General features: G+C 47.1%; 1 protein-coding gene across 1 annotated transcript; it reads right to left on the reverse strand.

Moving 5' to 3' along the window:
- Window positions 1-2,893: 2,893 nt before the first annotated feature.
- Window positions 2,894-5,655, reverse strand: LOC136474962 (WAT1-related protein At1g44800-like). Its single transcript, XM_066472522.1, has 5 exons — window positions 5,331-5,655; window positions 4,472-4,531; window positions 3,845-4,370; window positions 3,584-3,735; window positions 2,894-3,402 (listed from the first exon to the last, which is right to left on the reverse strand). The coding sequence occupies exons 1-5, from the start codon at window positions 5,519-5,521 to the stop codon at window positions 3,168-3,170; spliced, it is 1,164 nt and encodes a 387-aa protein (XP_066328619.1). The 5' UTR covers window positions 5,522-5,655; the 3' UTR covers window positions 2,894-3,167.
- Window positions 5,656-20,536: the final 14,881 nt, after the last annotated feature.

Here is a 20,536-nt window from a genome sequence, read left to right on the forward strand (position 1 = left end):
CCCGCGGCCAACGTCCGGTCGTGGACTGTCTCCTCCTTTTCTTTTTCTAAGTCCACAATCGCTTCACCCTTGCTTCCAACTTGCTAACCACAAAGTGTAGAACTAGTGTGCACGAGTGCTAGCATTTTTCAAAGAATTTTACCAGGGTCAAGATTAGCACACTAGGTTCCTAAATGCATATGCAAGAATCATGTCACCTAGTGGCACTCGATAAACCGTTTAGCCAAATACTTTCCCTCTTTATAGTACAGCTATCGATCCTAAGTCACTCACACCCTCTATGGTGTCTTGAGTGCAAAACAAAAACCTATCTTATACCTTTGTCTTGATCTTCTCGATTTTTTCTTTTTCTTTTTCTTCTTTTCCAAGTTAGAGCTTGATCATCATCAACACTTGTCCATCTTCATCTCCATGGACCTCACCTTGCTCACTCACTTGGATTGCACCAACCTTGCTCATATCACCACTCATGACAAAGGTTAGTGCTAGGTTTCATCAATTATCTAAAACCAAACTAGGGCTTTCACTTCTCCTTCCCCATCTTAGCAAAGGTACACCACCGACCACTGCATACTCTCGCCTTGCATTGCTCCTTCGGAATACTGCTACATGGCATAGAAGTACAAAAATAAGAAGGGCAAAGGGCACCGTATAGGCTGACAATGCTAGAGAAAAAAAGGAACCTTTGTCCCTGTTTGGCTATTTTGTGTAGATCTCAATTGAGCTAGAAATCCTAGACGTTGAGCTAGTGTTGTTTTCTTCTCCTTTGTTTGCCATGGAGGCGCTCACCATGCTCATTGACCTCTCCACGAGCTTTCAATATTCTCTATCTTTCCGCCTTTCACCATAAACCATATATTTCTACACGTCCCTATAGAAGATGTGGGATCATGTTTAGTCATATTTGACTCCGTTTGTTTTGTTGATTTTTTTCTTTACGTTGTAATGGGTGACTGAGAGAGCATGTCACCATATCACTGAGTGATTGAGTGCTATCCGAATCTAATTGTCTCATATTTTGGTCATTTTATTGTTGTTAAGGTTGGCTCTATGTTTTTCTATCATGCAATTTATGCCCGTACCCATAAATGATAGGGCCATAAGTATTTCTGTTAGATGTGTAATCATTTGATATTTGTATTTTCTATATATATATATATATGTTGTATTCCGTAGGTTGCAAGATATTTGTGTTATCTATGTTGTATTCCGTAGGTTACAGGTTATTTGTGTTATCTGGTCTAAAAGCGTATGATGATGTCTTCTCTTTATTTGTTTTATCACTATGCACATAACAATGAGGGGGCACAAATCTTTGCAGAATGATTTGGGTATATGGATGCAAATGGGCTTGTTTGCAAACCTCAAATAATCTTAGTTTTTATGGGTTTCACGAAACTCAAAAATTAAACCTATTGGTGAGTTTGCAGATTAGCTCGCTCGCATCCCTATTTAGGTACCAATGGATCTATATTTATATAAGTTTTTTTCTTATTTTTTCTGATGAATATGCACGTCTTCTAAAGTCTTGCAAGCCCTGCCGGTGAATTATCTAGTTCATTCAGTGCGATGGAGAAGACGACCAGACGAGAAGAGAAATCAACGGTATGTTCCGTCCTCTCCGGCCAGCGTCAAAACAGTGCCGAGTGTGCCTTAGACTACCCATAGTGTGCCTTTTTGCCGATGTTGAGAAAGGGAAGAGAGTACCAAAGCATCGAGGTGAAACGTTGTGTGTACCGATGCTCAAACAAAAAACACATGACTCGGGTAGTCTTCATTCCTCGATGCTTGGTTAAATAAAAAAGTATTTTTCAAGCCGGGCATTGGTTCTTACGATGGTAGTCAAATAGAAAAGTATTTTTCTCACGCAAAGGACTACGGAAGGATGCAGATGATTCTGACCACTCGGGTTCCACGTACTCCTCCGTCCCAGAATATCTGTCGTTCTCGCTTCCCGATAAATAACTTTAACAAAATATATATTAAAAAATATTATTATTTATGATACATAATTAGCATCGTTGGAAAGATCTTTGAATCTAGTTTTTTAACAAATTTATTTGGAGACACAAATATTGCACATATTTTATACAAATTAAGTCAAAGTCGTGACACGAACACCGAAAACGACAGCTGGGACGGAGGGAGTACACTCCAAGCCTCGATGCCGACACTGTGGCTACGCATGGTTTTTGGCATCGAGATGAGGTGGCATCTAGAGATTTTTTTTTCAGCATCGGATACACTGTGCTTAGGCCTGGTTTAGATGGTAACTTTTTTCAACCTGATGAATAGTACTATTTTTGTCTTATTCGGTAAATATTGTCCAATCGTGGACCAACTAGGCTCAAAAGATTCATCTCGTGATTTCCAACTAAACGGTGTAATTAGTTATTTTTTTTACCTACATTTAATACTCCATGCAAGCGGCTAAAAATTGATGTGATAGAGAGAGTGAAAAAACTTGGAACTTTGATGGGATCTAAACAAGGCCTTAGTCTTACATTATATATCTACGTATGAGCTCATATGATAAGAGTGTCAGCAGATACGCATCTCCGGCCTCCTGCATTTTTAAAACAATGTTTGACAGTGTCGTCCAGGCATCCCAGCACTACTAACCACAGAAACATCAGCAGACAAATACTAAAGCAGAAAATGACCGGAATCAACGCGTGGCATCCTCAAAGCGAGAGCACATTTGGGTTCCATGTCGATTCAGGCATCAATTTAACAAGAAAAAGCTCGCAATTAGTGGATGCACCAAGGGAGCAGGCAAATCAAAGGGGAGCATCAATTTAAATGCGGAGCTGATCTTCAGTCGTCGTCTCTGTACGTCGATCGCATTAAGCAAAGGCGCGAGAGGCATGTATGAGCACTGATGGAGTAATTAATTAATTCTCAGCTCTACGTAAGCAGCAGAGCTGATGCATGTTTACTGATTTATTAAGCAACCCGGTGACGTCATGGTCTTATCCGTTAATACACCAAAGGTAGAAGGATCATCTGTGTCTCCTCGCTCTCGTGCACTCTCTCACAAGAATTTCAAGGCGAAATTAACAAAACGGAAGAAGAAATAAAAAATCGCACCACATATTTATGCTGCGTGTCTAGCTAGAACTGACGGGCAGGTTGCTTGCTTTAGGTTTAGGAGTACTACTAGCTAGCTAGTAATTGCCGTTGGCCGCCGGCGTCTCGACGTCAAAGACGACGCCGCGGCCGCTGCTGAGCTCGTGCTTGCCGTTGCCGTTGGGCTGCGCCAAGGTGATGGGCAGATCGGCAGCCGCTGTGCCCTTGGAGCCGCCTGATGCTGAGACGTCGGCGACCTGGTTCACGTCGTCCTTGCTCTTGCCCCAGATGAGCGCGTACAGGCCTAGCACGATGATCGCAGCGCCAATCACGCTGAAACAACACAAGGAGACGGTGGCATTATCAGCACTACTACTGGATTTTCTATACAGGCGAGTACATATATGTTATCTTTATGAAAATATGTGGATATATATATATATATATATATATATATATAAAAGCATGGGAATCATGCATATCTACGTGGATTGCATCTACGTTTATTTGGTACCTTCCGCGAGTGATCTCTTCTTTGAGTATGATGGAGCCCATGATGGCGGTTATGATCATGCAGAGAGGATTGAAGGCCGTGACGAACACCGGGCCTCGTTGCCTCGACACGATACCTTGCACGTAGTATGCCACGCCGGAGCACACAATACCCTGCAGTGTACGCGTTCATCATGCATGTATGTATATGGGGTCAAGAGATTGATGTACAAGTACTACGTGTCGACACTGAGCTGTATGTACAAGACTAGAGCTAGCTTACGGCGTAGATGGCGGTGAAGAGGCGGGTGTCGAAGCCGATGACCCAGGCCTGGGTGTTGCGGCGCTCGGCGACGAGCGCGACGGAGCCGCTCATCAGCGAGCCCATGAGGCAGATGAGCGTGGTCAGCGACAGCTCCGCGGGGTAGCTCTTGAGCGTGTTGGCCTGGAGGACGAAGAAGGCCGACCAGCAGACGCAGGCGACGATGATGGTGATGATCCCGGTGAGGAAGCCGGCTCCGCCCTGGGCTCCGGCGCCGGCGCTGCTGTCGTGGTGGTGCTGCGCCTTGGACCACGGGAACTGCACCGCGGGGCCGTGGTACAGGATCATGAGCACCGCGCCGGCGACGGTGAGGACCGTGCCCACGATCTTGGCCTGGCTGTGCACGCTCCGCAGCCTCACCTTCTCCATCCGTAGGACAAGGGCCATGACGAATGTGACGGCCGGGAGGATGTTTATCAGCGCCGACGCGAAGCCGGCCGAGGTCAGGTTGCAACCCATGTAGTAGAGGTTCTGATCCAGAACGGGTCTGCATGTGGGCACGCACGCCATCAGATCTCGACCAGTGCTCGCTGCATGCCATGAGAACTATATATGTGTGGTAAGTCTAAGACGAATAATTGTACGTACTCGAGTAAGGCGAGCCCCATTATCTTGAGGAAGATGGTGATGGTCATCCTTGGCCTCTTCCTGCATCACGTTGCATTGCAAAGAAAAAGAAGCAGAGATCACTTAGCTAGTTGTGCTTAATTTGTCAACTGTGCAGGGGCATGCAGGTCAAGGTCGTCATGCAACATCATATCACCGTGATGGGGAAGTCACCCCCACCAGTGCAAATTGCACTCAGGAGCTTTTACGAAAATATAGAGTGCCAGATTTTACAGTCTGTGGTAACTGGTAAGTATGTACTGTGTTTTGATTTAAAACAGATGATGACAACGAAAGCTGCCAAAGACTACTTTTTTCGGCTCAAGATGCAGGTACAAAATAGAATAGACATGCTACTTTTCCAGATTAGGATCTGCAAGTGCTGGTCGTGGAGCGTGCACCATCTGAAAGCGACTAATGAAAATGCTACGTCGTGGCTTTGCAGACAGGATGGATGAACTGATCAAAGTATACTCTTAGGTAGATTCGATGAGTGACGACTGATGGCAAGTTGGGCAGAATCTACAGTGTTTTTTTCTCACAACAAACCAGCTTCAGCTGGCTTATCAGCCGGCTTTAATACCAGCCGAACAGGCCCTATGGATGAACATACTGAATGCAAGTGCCATGCATATGCATCTATCGGCATATATAGCGTCTTCAGTTCCACCATGGAACGTCGATGGTCATGCTTGTGCATGCAGTATCTATCATGTGTGGCTATGAATCACGTACGGCACGACGTGGCAAGTGTTAAAACTATTGAGGCAAGGATGCATGGAGCACGCATGTCACACGTACGGAGAGGAAGAAGACGATGGACCGACATGATTATCCTTACCTCTCGAACCAGAGCGCGAAGGGCGCCATGACGGCGGTGGCGCAGAGGTTACGGTAGACGACGAGGACGAAGTGGCTCATCCCGCGCTTGAGCGAGGCCACGGCGACGATGTACATGCCGGCGAACCCTACCTGCAGCAGGATCATGGCCAGGTACGGCTTCGCATCGTTCAGAACTTTTCCCACAGCCATTCTATCTGCCCGATCTATATATCAGCAGCAGTCTCTCTCAAAGCTCCTCGCGATCCTCAGCTAAACTCCAACGAGCCTTCTTCCTCACTCGCACTTCTACCTGCAGGTGGCTAATGGCTACTACCTCAAGAGGTCCTCAGCTATGGCAGTGAGGAGGCAGCCGAGGTCACCGAACCATTTATATAGCCGCGCGCCCTCGTCGCACTGTGCCGTAGTTTGCCGCTGTGGGCACAGTACGTAGATACAGCAGCAGGCGTAGCTATCGTAGTTGGATGTTGGATCAGCCGAGATGCCAAGTGCAGCCATTGATGGATCCGAGTCACCGGCACCCGGCTGTCTGTTGCACGCAGTGCTGGCTTAGCTAATTGTCCCCGCTTGTTTAATATTCCACTTCCGGCAAAAGGAGAAGCTGCTCGATCCGCCTCTCTCTCCTCCGCCCTACTTCCTTCAGCTTTCCCCCGTGTGCCTTTTCCTGGAAAATGCAGGGCGCACGTAGAGCCTACATACGGGCTGCCCCACGAGGAGATGGATCGATCGTATACTTGCGGCAGGGAGCGGATCAGAGCCGTCAGGTCAAGCCTTGTGGGAGTTGAGCTGGCCGGACCAGCTAGGTGCAGAGGCGCTAGGTCTCACGGACCCTATTTGCATGGCTAAGTGCTTGTCGACGATAGCATGCATCGTGATGAGTAGTAGGGACGACAGCAATGTGGAACATGTTAAGAATCATATGAAAAGAGATGTGGCATCGATACTGGGTTGCCACACGAAGGTTATTCTCTTCGGTCATCGTGTTAAGTCGTCGAAAGCCGAAGGTTCTGCCGAAAGAAAGCAATGAACAATAATGCAACAAATATCTGATGCTATATGTGAAGAGGATACAGGTAGTCACATATATATGACATGGGAATTAACAGTTACGTACAATTAGCATTATCATCGTGTTGCCTCTGTTGCTCCAAATAAATCATCTTTGGCACAAGCAGAGATCACCTCCCTGTGTAGATGTTCCTTTTTTGATCGAGTCCACCACTAATAATAAGGCTTCGCTCTAACCCCCTCTCTCTGTTTGTCCACATCTACTAAACTGTACGTGCCTCGTTGACTCCAGTAGCCAAACACACTATCTCCGGCTCCTTCTCGAAGCACAGCCGGCGGCAACCTATCCATTTATTTATACCATGCACGTTGTTGCCATCTCTAGTACATCGGGTCTTATCACTACCTTAACCATAAAAGATAAAATCACTTCCTAATATCACCAATTTGGCAATTTACCATGCTTATGCACTCTAGCTCACCTTGTCACCTCGGATTTGATTTAGTACCACTGTTAGGGTTAGACTGCAATTCGACTAGATAATTTTTGGTTTTGAAGATACTGCTTTCTACCGTGCATGAAACGTCGTGATCGTGGTCGCCGTTCTACTCATGACAATCATAGTTCCAGTAGGCATACTAGTGGTGCTTGTCCTTGTCGCTGTGTCAATTTGGTAGTGATCCCTGAACAAAAATACTTCATTTAGTCCAAAATATATGTCTATTATCAGAATATCACAACATCTGATGTGCCGCTTTGATGCACAATACCTTCTGGAAATAGTATTTCAATATATTATGAGCCCACTCTACATGATCAACCCAATAGGAGCATCTTATTAGAGACTCCTTTAGAGCCTCCTAGTCAATCCTCCTCGTGAGAAGCACTAGTGGTAAAAAGATAAATTCTAGAAATTTGTAAAAAAAAATATAGAAATGAGGCTTCCTTTGGGCTGGACTTTCTATAATGGCAGAGATGTGTAACTAGATGCAAATTTAAAAGTTGTTTTAAGTTATTTATAATAATGACATGTAAGGGTATTTAACAAATTTCATAGGGTTACTTTCCATAATGGTAGAGGCATATAATTTAATTATATTTAGATTCAAGATGTTATTTTAAGCTTATTTTCTTAATGTCAGGTGGTAATTTTCTAGAAAACAAAGCCAATGGACATACTGTTGATGATTATTGGAGTCTATCAAATATAAGACTAGATGTTTCTGTTTTTAATAAGAATTTTCTCATTTTTAATATTTATTGTGAGCATTAACATAGATGCAGCAAAAGGATCTGCCAATTGCTAATATCATTTATCTTACTGCAAGAGTAAAAATAAGGCACCACATTTGCCAAGAGGGTCTATAAATTACTACATACAATTGTGGTGAAAAAGTGTGGTGTACCAGAATTGTGGCAAACAATCAAAACAACTATCATAAAAAGTTCGGCAGACCATCACACAAAGTCTGATAGTGAGCCAAATAGGCCCTTAAAATTTAAATTTAGAAGAGAGTCAAGGAACTTAACAACTTATCAAAGGTTTTATTGGACAATAGTTTCATTGAGTAATGGAGCTCACCCACCCCAAATATGCCCTTGAAATTTAAATTCACAAGGGGGCCAAGAAACTTAACAAATTGTAAAAGACTTAATTAGACAGTAGCTTCGATGAGTAATGGATTTCACCAAGAGGAAAATGAAAGGTATCTATCAATATTATGCTCCAGAGTTCAAAAGACCCGGATCCATTCTACATGCTGAGTGAACCATATACTGCACCAACTTATTTAAGTGCTTTCGACCTCGCTTCATCTAAAAGGGTTAGCCTGGGGATGATTATATTCTCATTGAGTAGTGGAGCTCACCAAGAGGAAACTGAAAGCTTCTACAACGCCCTAGAGTTTAAGAGGCTCAGATCCACTCTACATATACTAAACGAACCATACACTACACCAATTCACTTACGTTTTTGTTCTCGTTTCACATAAAACGAATAATTTGAGAATTATGGTATGTTGTAAAAGTATTATATGTTGGTTTAATTTAAATCTTCCTCAACAACAAAGGCGGGATTGAATCCCCACATTTCACGTTAATAAACAACACAGGACACCATGAGCGAACTATCTACTTTGTTCCCTTATCTAAAAAAATGAGCCAACTATCTTAATTTGACCTCAGTAGAAATTCCAGAAGTACATGATATATAGGAGTGAAAAAAGATAAAAGAGAGGGAGATGGCAATAGCTTTTAAGGTAAGGAATTAGTCGATGATAGCTATATAGACTTTGTGTCAATAGATGTAGTGGGGTGCACAAGGTAAGGACAACAATTATAATCAATAAAAAAACAAGCTATTTGCAAAAATTAGTTTCAAGTAAACCCCCAAATATAATGCAAGGTAAAAGGTACCCCTCCGTCCTATAATACAATGTATTCTAAAAATTTTAAGATAACTTAAGGAATACTCAAATAACGCATGTACCCATAAATTAAACATAATTAAGAAGTTTCTCTTGAAATTATGGTTTCATTTTTAATAAACTTTGTCAAATCTAAGTATTGGCACCACCTATTTTAGTACAAAAGTTTAGAAGTCATATTGCACTATATTCTGGGACAGAGATAATAGGTATCACGCTATTTGCACATGTCATTTTGCTAGTTTTACCATATTGTTGGGATAAAGGATATCAGAAGGGCCAGGTTGGTAGAGTTCCTAGAGCAGCTTTTAGGCTGAATCCAGGAGAAACTCTGTCAAATGACTTTTACTAAAAAGTGATTCTTTATTGGTTCTATGAAGTGATTCGTGGAAATGAACTAGGGGTTGGGAGCTAAAAAAATGTAGCTTCTCATGATTCACTTCATGCACAAAATCACTGTAGCCACAAAGTTTATCCTAGAGAAACCTAGGGATCAATTTCAATCACAGAATCAATTTTCACAGAGAATCTGAAGTAGGAAGAGCTGTGCCAGACTGGCTCGAATATTTTGTCTCCCATTCTTTGATGGCTGCGTTCCAGGTTCAGGATCAGAAGAATTGGTTTTCTATGTAAGGCATAGGCTGTTGCAATGTTGGCTTAATCCCGCAGATTTCATATTATGGCCCTACGACAATATTTTTTTTTTCCGAAAGATCCGTTGTCGGCTTTGATTAATAAGTGAAGGGTGAAATTACAGTGTCTCAGCGCGAGAGGCGCTCATTTGGCCTGGTATACACCTTTACAGTGTTTGCCCTGCCACCCCTAAAAACCTTCTAAGAAACACTTACATATGGATATGATCATTGACAACTAGCTGAGCCGTTTGCGGCAGCACCAGCTCTAGACCTCTATTTAGTTTGTGTGTTACATCGAAGATCGAACGGCCTATCTTTTTTAGAAAGGACGGCAAAAGGTTTGCCGCGATTTCTACTAGACAAAGAAAGAAAGAAAAAGGCAAGTGTCTACCTGGTTTTTTGAATCAACGGCCTATCTTAACTGTTGAAAACTACCCACACACACTCCTGAGCTCAACAAGTGTAATCTATCCATGGGTCAGCGAAAAAGCACGTTAGTCGCGGACACGCAACTCCGACAGGAATGAATGCGTTCGGACATCATCTGCTAGTTTCGACTGAATTGACTTATAAGCAATAGCTGAAAGTACTGCTGACTGATTTGGTGTGAGAGAAAAACACTGTTCAAGTCATGGATTATAAGCTAGATACGAGCGAATAAGCCGAAAGCAACCTGCTGCAGCCATTCATGCACCCTCGCTGCCCCTCCCCTTCCCCCTCCCCGACAAAGAAGACAAGGAGAGCAATTAGCGGCTGAGGGAGGAGGAGCACACACGCATCGCGGTGCTGCTGCGCCTTTTCACAAGTGACCACGCGCGAGCTAGAGAGAGCGATAGCGCGCCGGGGCCGGCATGCATCCAACCTATAGCCAGAGCCAGCTAACGGAGGCAATCAGCGATTCAGCTAGCAGGTACGGCGCGCCTCGTCTTGCTGGCCAGCTGCTGGCTGGCTAGCTACTGCTAGTGCGCGCTGATCATAAATGCGCCGATCGAGTGCGTGCTCCCGTGCCGGCAAGGTGTGGTGCGCTCCTGTTAGGATTCGCATCGCCGGCCTCCAAACCTCCGCGTCCCTCCCGTGGGAAGAAGAAAAAAGTAACTCGCCCAGTTACCCGGCCGGCCGGCCTCCGGTTTGGTAAAAACTACCTACTCCTACTCCCCCAATGAGGCAAGCGTCAGTGGTATACACGGGATAGGAATGCATATATCTGGGTGCTGCGTGCCGGACGTGCATGCGCGGAAAGATGAAAGAAGCGTCTGGTCTGCGTCGTCGTCTTGAGCGAATCGATCGGCGGTATTCCGCGTCGCCGGCTGCGCGCGGCTTCGGTTCTTTCCTTCTGCCATCCATCCAGTTCCATCGCAGGTTAGAGCAACTTGCATGGCTGGCCGGCACAAGCCAAGAGGGACTTGGGCACCCATTATATAATGTGCACTGCATAGAAAGGAAGGCCATGCCAGTCATGCCATGTATATATGCGGTGGTGTACACATTGGACAGTCGTGTCTTTTTGTCTTCCGGGTATAGGGGCAACCACTTGTATTGGCTACGTGCAGCTATGCCTAGATCACCTACCTGAAAAGAAGATAAGGTAGCTGATATTGCACCGATGCAAGCTTACTACGTACTTACGTATGTACGTTGAACTTGAAAGAGAGATTACGCTGCTCGTTAATCTCCTGAGACTGTGACACGTGCACGACCAGGTGACCACCTAATTAGTATAAGCTGATGCAAAAGGTCGTTCTCTATCTGTGGTGCCCGGTGTGCGACTTTGAAACCCCCTGGACCCTGGTCCTTCACTGCTGACTATCGGCCTACCGGGGAGTCTGACTCTCTGCCACGTCGGACAGTGCGTGCTCGATTTAATCAATTGGCCGGTTCTGGTTTGTTGTGAGAGAAAAACACTGTTGGCTGGCTAATAAGCCTGACCGGTGCTGCTGATCATGGGTTTGTCTTCGGCGGCACGCCGTGCCCTCCTTTTGGCTCCTGTCGCCGTCGCGGCGCCTTCAAAATGAAAATACATGCATCTGCCTGCACACGCACACCTGCACTGGCCGGCAACGATCCGGCCGGCCGGCGGTGTTGCGGTTGGTGCAACCATGAGGAGGGAAGCATCATACGCTCCATAACGCCCTGCCCCGGCCGGCCGTCCCCGCTGGCTGATCTGGCCCTGAATCACACGCACTGCAGCTGCTTTCCTTTTCATCAGGTCAATATCTGTGACAGCGGAAAGCAGATTACGTGCGCCCTGCACGCCATGGTGCGCTGCGCATCCATCCATGCAGATGCAGCTGATGAGCTGAACGCGAAACATTGGGCTCATAGGGATCAGACGGCTGAGTTAGGGCATGTTTGTTATTACCCCGGTTTATATGATACAGCTTACATGAGGTTTCTAATCTAGCTTATACAGGTGAAAATAGTCAATAAACATCCGCGAGAACCAACTACTTCGGATTTTCAATACCGTCACGTGCCTTGCCACAACTAGCCATAATAACTCTTATATCTCTCAGATTTTTTGCAGAAATGGCCAAAGTGTCCCTCTGTTATGAGTGCCCCCCATTTGTAAGGTTTCAAGTGGTTTTCCTTGACAAACATTATTGTCCTCTTTCCCGAGCACTCTACAATGTTACTGGTGCCCATCAGACCCTACACGAACCTGCACACATTGTCAACCACCATTTTTCTTCCAACACAGTTGGGTTTTTGCCACATCAAGCAACAGTTACGCTAGCAACTGCCTGCCCACACACACCTTAGGCGCAAGTCCTAACAACAAATCTCAATGTAGTGAAATAAGGCTGTCTTTTTTCCCTATGTCACGAAGGAGCCAAGCTAGCGCTAGGTCTGCTCGTCATCGCTGCTGGCATGGAGGAAGTCCTTGACGCAGCCAGGCACACCTTTGTGGAATGCCTCTAGCATATGAGATGATGGCCCTCATTGTTGTTGTTCCCCATGTGAGGTTCTGGACACACCCTAGGGCAAGTTCCTATGCACACGGGGTGCTAAGGAAGAACAATTGTAGAATCAGCGGTACCACACCCTCATCATGGAATGACAGGAGTAGTCCTAGGCCACCACAACCATGCGCGACTAGCACAGACACGTCTTGCTTGCAAGACGCTAGCTAGGAAGAAAGTTCCCTCCGATAGAGTACATGACATCTTTGCCACCATATGCCCTTCTTCGTCCATGTTGCCAGATCTATCAAGTGGCTTGAAGGGGCCACCGCATCCGATCCCTAGGGTGCTCTTAGAGGAGGTGGTATCGGGCAGGGAAAGCATAAGAGGAAGTCACCCTACATGCTATGTCCTCAACATCATCGTCACAGATGCAAAGCCACCCGATACAGTGGAAGAATAAACTTGGTGGATGTGATGGGATATAGATGTGTGAGATGGAAAGAGAACGAGAGGGTAAAATGGTATTTTCATGCGTCGCAAAATAGCACTTCCACGGCATATTAAATTATTAACAGAAGTGGCACGTTAGGTTAAAAAAAATGAAGTGCTACGGTATCACCTATTTTAGTGGCACATGAGGAATTATCTCTTATGTAATCTATCCAGTCCTCCCCATCTTATATAATCCTATAAGGTACTCTAGACCAACTTATTTCAATTTTTGTCTTATGCTCACCGACTTTTTTTTGTCAGAATGGCTGCACAGGGAAAAAAAATTAACCTAGATGGAAGCAATTTCCACTTGCGTGTACTACGACAGGGAAATTGTTTATGACGGTAAACTGACAGGGAAATCCAGTTTCTCCGTCGAGCTAGCCCTGTCGGTAATTTTCTATCCGACTCACCGTCAGAAGAATATTTTCCATCGGTTTTCTATTTTTTCAGTCGGTGTCTGTGACGACAGGGAAACTCACGTTTCCATTAGTGTGCCCTTAGTTTGATTAAGCATTACGATTTGCCAAGCTGCTCCTCGGTGCACAGTACATGCACTCTACCACACTGTTCCCTGTACGACAGCACTGCCCGCCTCATACAGTAACTTGACTTGTATATGCTGCGCCCTCTTCTCTGTGTATGATGTATGGACAGCACTAGAAGCAACAGAAAAGCATTTTGATATCACCACTCGTGCTTAGAATTACTTCAGCATCTTCTTATTAAACATCAGATCAGCTAATGGAGGGTAATGCTAACCTTGTCACATGGGGCTAACGGAGAACCAAATAATATTCAGCTGAAAGACGATGCGTATGCAGCAGGTGATGTCATTACTCATTAGCATCAATGATTTACAGCTTTTGGGACGATCTACTAGCTGCCTAAACTATTGTTGCTTAAGATATGGAGTTCTTGCACCCTTCAATATCGCGATATTCTGGAATCTGCCTTTGCGTTCTTTTATAAAAAAATGCTCCCCTTTGTTTTTTTTTTGTTTTTTGGTGTAAAAATGCTCCACTTTGTTGGAAAGAAAGAATAGCGCTCTTTTTGGTGATCTTATCCGTTAGCTTACATTCGGCATTCTCATGATCCAGTCTGAAGATTTGTTTAATTCAAAATACTACAAATAAATAGCGAAGTACATAAAGTTCAGCATGTGCTTGACTGAATTTAATTTCACAAAATGCAGCAGCATCAATTATCTGCATGCTGAGCAAAATTTATCATCTTTTCTGATGGTTTATTTATTAATTTTAAAAAAAATCTCTTGGTACCTCAGTTGACGCACCATATTACTTTTCTTTAGTAAGTTCTTAGGGAAATAACTAGGTGTATCAGAACCACCTAAATTATATTGGTCCACGTGTACCTGTCATTGTCTTAAAGACCTCTGACTACTGTACATGAAAGTCAGATAATCCGGTAGTCTGTCGGTGTCTTTGGGGAACCCCGAATCATCCATATTTTACAACTCATATAGGATCATCAATGGAGTTGCCACAACATTACAATATTGATACAAAAATTTCATACATCGGAGTTGTAGAAGATTTACAACATTAGGTTACAAAACATATTAAAGTAAAACTTAACTTTAGATCCAAAAGCTGAATAGGACAGCAGAAGCAAAATTAGGAGAAGCACCTAAGGTAGAGGAGACATCGAGGTCATGTTCACCTATGGTAGATGAGACATCAAGGTCATGTCGGTGGGCTCGACATGATCTAGATGTCTCCGCTACCTTAGGCGCTTCTCCTAATTTGCTTTCGCTGTCCTATTCATCTTTTGGATCTAAAGTTAAGTTTTACTTTAACATATTTTGTAACCTAATGGTGTAAATCTTCCGCAACTCCGATGTATGAAAATTTTGTATCAATGTAATGTTGTGTCAACTCCATTGTTGATCCTGTATGAGTTGTAAATGTGGATGATTCGGGGTTTTCCGAGGACACCCGACAGACTACCGGATTATCTGACTTTCGTGTACAACAGTCAGAGGTCTTTAAGACAATGACGGGTACACGTAGGCTAGCATAATTTGGGTGGTTCTGATACACTAGGGCGATCCCTACTGTCGCTATATATTGAGATAAAGGAACAGCAATTTTGTACGCAAGTAGGCAGGTAAAGGAGGGGAAATGGGGAGAGAGCAAAGGCAAGGCTTAGAGAGTCAGAACTCAGAAGGGGAAGGGAGAGTAGGGCTCAGAGAAGGACATGCATGGCTCTAATTTTTCTCGGCTGATCTTTGGAATCAAACCACTTTCTTCTTACCGCCTGAGCCAACCAGCACTGAGGCCAATGCACTTCGCCGAACATTCTTCCATACAGCAACCAAGTGGTATTTTGGGCATTTTACCTTTCTATAAACACAGTCATGGCGCAGCTTCTGCAAGTTGAAATTGGCATCAAAGCCCGGAAGCTTATCACTAATCAGTTATCAGCATCAGCAGCGCTGGTGCAAGATGTATCTCGACAAAATTCGTACCGAACCACACCTTTGACGCGATTAAAAAAAAATGTGTGCAAAGCCGTCGCTGTACTATTCTTGATAAGTATAGACTGTATAGTAGTATGTTGCAGAGTTGTGTTACAGTACTCCTTTCTTCACAATTCAGCATTTTTTTGAAAGAACACAATTCAGCACCTTTTAACCATACTGTCATTGTTTTCGGACCACCGACAAGTAAATTTGTATTTACACATATGCCTCGAATGGTATGCTCGACACAAGGGCTTATACTGGTTCGGGCAGAACATACCTACATCCAGTTTGTTGCTGCTCATGTTACCGGCACTTGGTTTGCAGTAGGGGTTACAAAACAGGCGAAAGAGGGAAATGATCTCAAGTCTTTGGTGAAAGGAGTGAACGGATGCTGAGAGCTCGATCGCTGCTCAGCCGTGTGCTCGTGTCGTGCATTTGTGTTTTTATCTCGTGGTTCGGTCTCGTGCGGATCTGGATCCCCCTTTCATGGGGTGCCCTGCTTCCCCTTTTGTAGGTGAAGAGAAAGCGCAGGTTACAGCGGAGGAAAATGAGAAGAACGAGAGAGAAGAAGGCTTCTAGGATCGCTGGGTCCTTCTTCTCCTTCATGAAGGTCCCGCCGATCCTGTAGATGTCAACAGGAATGGCTCCACATCGTGGCCCTGTTCGTCACTAGCACCATGCGCAGGCGTCATCCACCGGTCATGGCGTTCCATTCTGTCCCAGCGAACGTCGTGGTGAACTGACGCGCCTGTCAGCGTTCGTACGAGGGTTAGACAGAACAGCATCGGCACGCCCGACGCTGTTCTTGATATGAATCCTCAGGTATGGCCCGTCATGGCCATGGGTTACATCGAGACGTGCCAGTCTCTTCCCTGATGTCAAAGTTTTGACCCAGGCCCATATGCTTGGACCTAGAGTAGTTGGTGGTGGTATGGGTCCCCGTCGGACGAGACAAAACCCGCATCCTTGGGGTCGGGCGAGACGGAGCACGAACCCAAGGGGTCGAGCGAGACGGAGCCTGCACCCGTGGGGTCGGACGAGACGGAGCATGAACCCCAAGGGTCGAGCGAGACAGAGTCCGCACCCAAGGGTTTGGGCGAGACGGAGCCGGAACCCAAGGGGTCGGGCGGGACAGAGCCCGTGGCCTTGGGATTAGGCGAGATGGAGCCCGCGTCCTTAGGGTTGGGCGAGACAGAGCCTGCACCCAAGGGGTCAGGCGAGACGAAGCCCGCGACCTTGGCATGAGAGCCCCGTGGCCTTGGGGTCGGGCGAGACGGAGCCTGCACCCAAGGGGTCGGGCGAGACGAAGCCTACGGCCTTGGGGGAGACCCCATGGCCTTAGGGTCAGATGAGACCTTTTAATACGTCTTGCTCCAGCAGGAGAAGTCAGCATGGGCGCTAACTTCCTTGTTTTGGGTATCCCTAATATCGATACGGACAGTAGCCCTTGAGCCTACGGAGGAGTTGAATACTCCTTTGAAGGCTTTTTCGGACAGGAGGAATCTTAGAGCTTTGGCCTTTTTTAGCCCACGGTGTGTCCTGGTAGGACGACGGTTCCCTTTTGTCGTGATCGGCCTTCTTGGGGGCATGTAACCATAGGATTCGAGAGGTCGGAAAGATTTTTCTTGATTCTGGCCCCCTAGGATCCGATTGGTCTATCGTCGTACTGCGACCGCCTGTTTGGTCTCCTTATGAGTCCATCTTTCCTCGAGCCCCCGCGCATAGCAGGGGTCTGGTCAAGGATTGGCTCGTCTTTGTGATCATCGTCTCTCAAGCATTTTTTTGATAAAACGGAGGGGCTGAGCCATGCCACATTTTTCTCGATGGATGAAACATGGTGCTTGACGAGCTGCTAACGGGCTAGTCCAAGTAGGGCCCCGACTTCCCGTTCGTGAGGGTCCAACATGGGTCAGTTGGTGACCGACTCCAGATTCTTAGTGGTCAATCCATATAGTTCTCGAGTCCGTTCAACCGGTCCTAAGGGCTCGTTGCCTTTCTTCGAGGAATGACCTTGGACTAGGAACCAACCAAGACTCAAATGTGAGCCAGGATGCCCGCGGTGCTCATGCGCCTAGGTACTGACCGCTAGTGGGCCCATCGCTTTCCACCCCTCGCTCTTAGGGTGCCCCGAAGCAGCTATGAACCCGTCGGTGGGCCGGCCTTCGAACTCCTAGGCCTGAATGGGCCATATGAGCGTTTTTAGCTCTATATCCCTCCTTACCTCCGATGGTTCTTGGCCCATCGACCGGACGAACCATCATCCGGCGTGTCCTTTGAGGGCACGGACAGAGATTGCGTGCACATGATCTTTGGAGTGAGATGACGTGACACGGCATAGTGGGCGCGTGAATCTAGGTGGACGGTTCGCCTTCTCACCTCGCTCTACCTTATAAATAGCGGCCTCCCCCTTTAAGTTTTTGCACACCAAAACCGCAGTCTTAGCTTCTCTGTTTCTCCGCTACCGCCGTTCGAATCTGTCATGCTTGCTAGTCCGCCACTAGAGCCCTAGATCTAGAGCCTCCGCTCCTCCTCCGCCGCCTTTGCTTCTCCATAGCCACCTCCATCCTTCATGGATTTGTGGCATTGCTTCGATGCTACCTATGCACGCATGGAGGGCCTTGTCAAGCATGGGCTTCTCCATGGGAGAACCGATGCGGCGGAGTGGCTTGTGCCTGGCCACGAGGAGACGTCAGTGCCGCCCGATGGCTACGTCATCTCCTTCACGCTCTTCCATGAGCGTTGACTCATGGTTCCCCCTCACCTGTTCTTCCGGGGTCTGCTGCACCATTATCAGATCGAGCTGTAGCACTTGAACCCCAACAGGATCTAGCACATTGCGGCCTTCATCGTGATGTGCAAGGGGTACCTAGGGATCGAGCCCCACTTCAAGCTCTTGAGGTATTTCTTCTCCATCTCCTTGATGAAGAAGGAGAGAGGCTGGGAGATCCTGGTGATGATGGGATGCACGGGCATCCACCTTCGGGGGTAGCGAGCGGCCGAGTACATGCCCTGCTAGCTCTCTAGATCCAACAAGGGGTGGCACTCGCATTGGTTCTACCTAAAGGATGACCCTGCCACACCCTTTTCTATCTTCTTCGGGCATTTGATCGAAGAGGTTCCGCCATCATGGCCATGGGGTCCTCCTGTTAAGGAGAAGAAGAGGATGCGCAACCTCCTTGAGGCCATCGCATTCCTAAAAACCCATGGCCTCCGTGGGGCCAGCATCATCGGGGGTATCATGCGAGGAGGGTGGCGCCCCTAATGGCGCGTGTCCTCCCACTGTACGGGATGATGCCTGACGCATAGCTAATCGGGATGATGCTCGCCTAGGGGTTGCTCCACGACAGCGAGGTCGCGCAGCGCATCAAAGAGGCCATGGGGGAGGCGACGCCATGTTCCCGATCCTGGGGCATCTCGTGATGTGGTCGGATGCGGGCTTCATCGAGCTACCAGCGAGGTTCTTCCAGGACTTTATCGCGCCACTACCAGAGCACGCAGCCACGAGGGCAGTGAATCATGCCACATATGAACAACAAAAGAAAAAGAAGGATGACAAGGAGAAGAAATGGCGGTTGAAGCCGTGAACGAAGCTGCAGCGAGGGAAGTGGCGTCAAGGCTCGTCGGAAGAAGAGGAGGAGGAGGAGGATGGCTCTATGTCACCCATCCCATGGGATGATATGGTCATTGGGGATGAGGACCCGCCTTCACCGTAGGTGGGGCCTTCCCATGGCATGTCGTGAGGCAGGAGGGGGAGGACGCGCCCCTAGAGCCGGCGAAAACAAACTGCCCTGCCGCGTCTGGACCTTCGACGGTGGCCTTAGAACCGACAGGGCCAGGCCACCTCACCTCGTTTGAGCCTTCGACGGTGGCCCTAGAGCCAGCAGAAATAGGTCACCCCGCTCTATTTGAGCCCTTGGCGGCGCCTTCGGAGTAAGTGGGAGGCGGCTATTTTGATTTGTCCGAGCCCTCCGAGTCGAGGGAGGGCTCGAAGCGGCAACATGCCGATGAGGAGCAGCCAAGGTCAGGCAAGCCAGCCCCAAAATGTCCTCGTATGATGGCGTCAAGGTGAGTCAAGAGTTTTTGTCATCCTTTTGTAATAACGAATTTTTGTCGTGAACTGGCCACCATGTCCTTTGCAGCGTCGCAGGACGTGGGACTCTTCTGCGGCTTGCTCCAAAAAAGATCCTCCTCCGGCAAATGTGCTAGGAGCCGACTGTCGCCACGCTGGTGGAGGGCGTGAGTGGCATTGGGGCGGCCACAGCGTCAACCGGGGAGGCACAGCCGATGGCTATGTCCACAGGAGAGCAGGCGAAGAAGGGTGTGTCCGGGGTGCTCATGGTGGGCCCGACATGGCTAGTCATGTCCTCGACGTTGCAGGTAGGGGAGGCAAGGCTGGAGCCACTGTCTGTGCAGGTGGCCGTGTCTATGGCGGGGTAGACGAAAGGGGGCGCCCCCGAGGCATCCTTCGCAGATGTGGCAATAGGGCAGGCCTCCGTGTCCACTTCATCCACCCCTTTATCACTAGAGGAGCCGCTCTAGAGGAGCTGTCGCCGCCAGAGAGGTCGGCGCCGCTTGAGGTCGGTGCGGGGATGTCCTGATCTCTGGTCCGATGGCTACCCTTGATGAAGCGTTAGAGGAGAGGGAATGGGGGAGTGTCCACAGGAGGTTCGAGACGCGGTTCGCACCCTGATGAAAGGTCCTTGTGTGGTTTTAGTAATTAAGTGACAACCTAGATGGACTAATTGTGTTTATGTGAGATACACATGTGATTAGTCCACGGGTACATGTGTATGAGCAACATATGCCATGAAGGTGAAAATGTCTTGGAGATGTTGCAGAGCTCACACATGTGATGATGAAGGAGCTCATTGCAAATGAGACATGACATTGAGTCATGTGATCAAGGTGGAGAAGATCAAGACATGACTTGGCTTGATGGATTGGTTGCTAGCGTGAAGGGCAAGTCGGAGGCTTTTGGAGCGATGGACCGTATGGCGGTGAAGCTTGAGCAAGACTTAGCACCGATGGACGAAGGCAACAGTGAAAAGCAAGTGCTGTAAAGATCAATGAACTAATATGATTACATGATGATATGAAGTGGATCATATCATTGTTGATCGTGTTGGTGCTTGTGTTGCATCGACATTGGAGAAGATGGAATGGAATGCGCAAGGCAAAGGTATAACCTAGGGCATTTCATTTCACCGGTCATAGGTGTGTAGAGAAGTTAATGACCAGGTTTAGGATAGATGGC

The sequence above is a fragment of the Miscanthus floridulus genome, chromosome 8, assembly GCF_019320115.1.
Source record: "Miscanthus floridulus cultivar M001 chromosome 8, ASM1932011v1, whole genome shotgun sequence".
Taxonomy (NCBI): Eukaryota; Viridiplantae; Streptophyta; class Magnoliopsida; order Poales; family Poaceae; genus Miscanthus; species Miscanthus floridulus.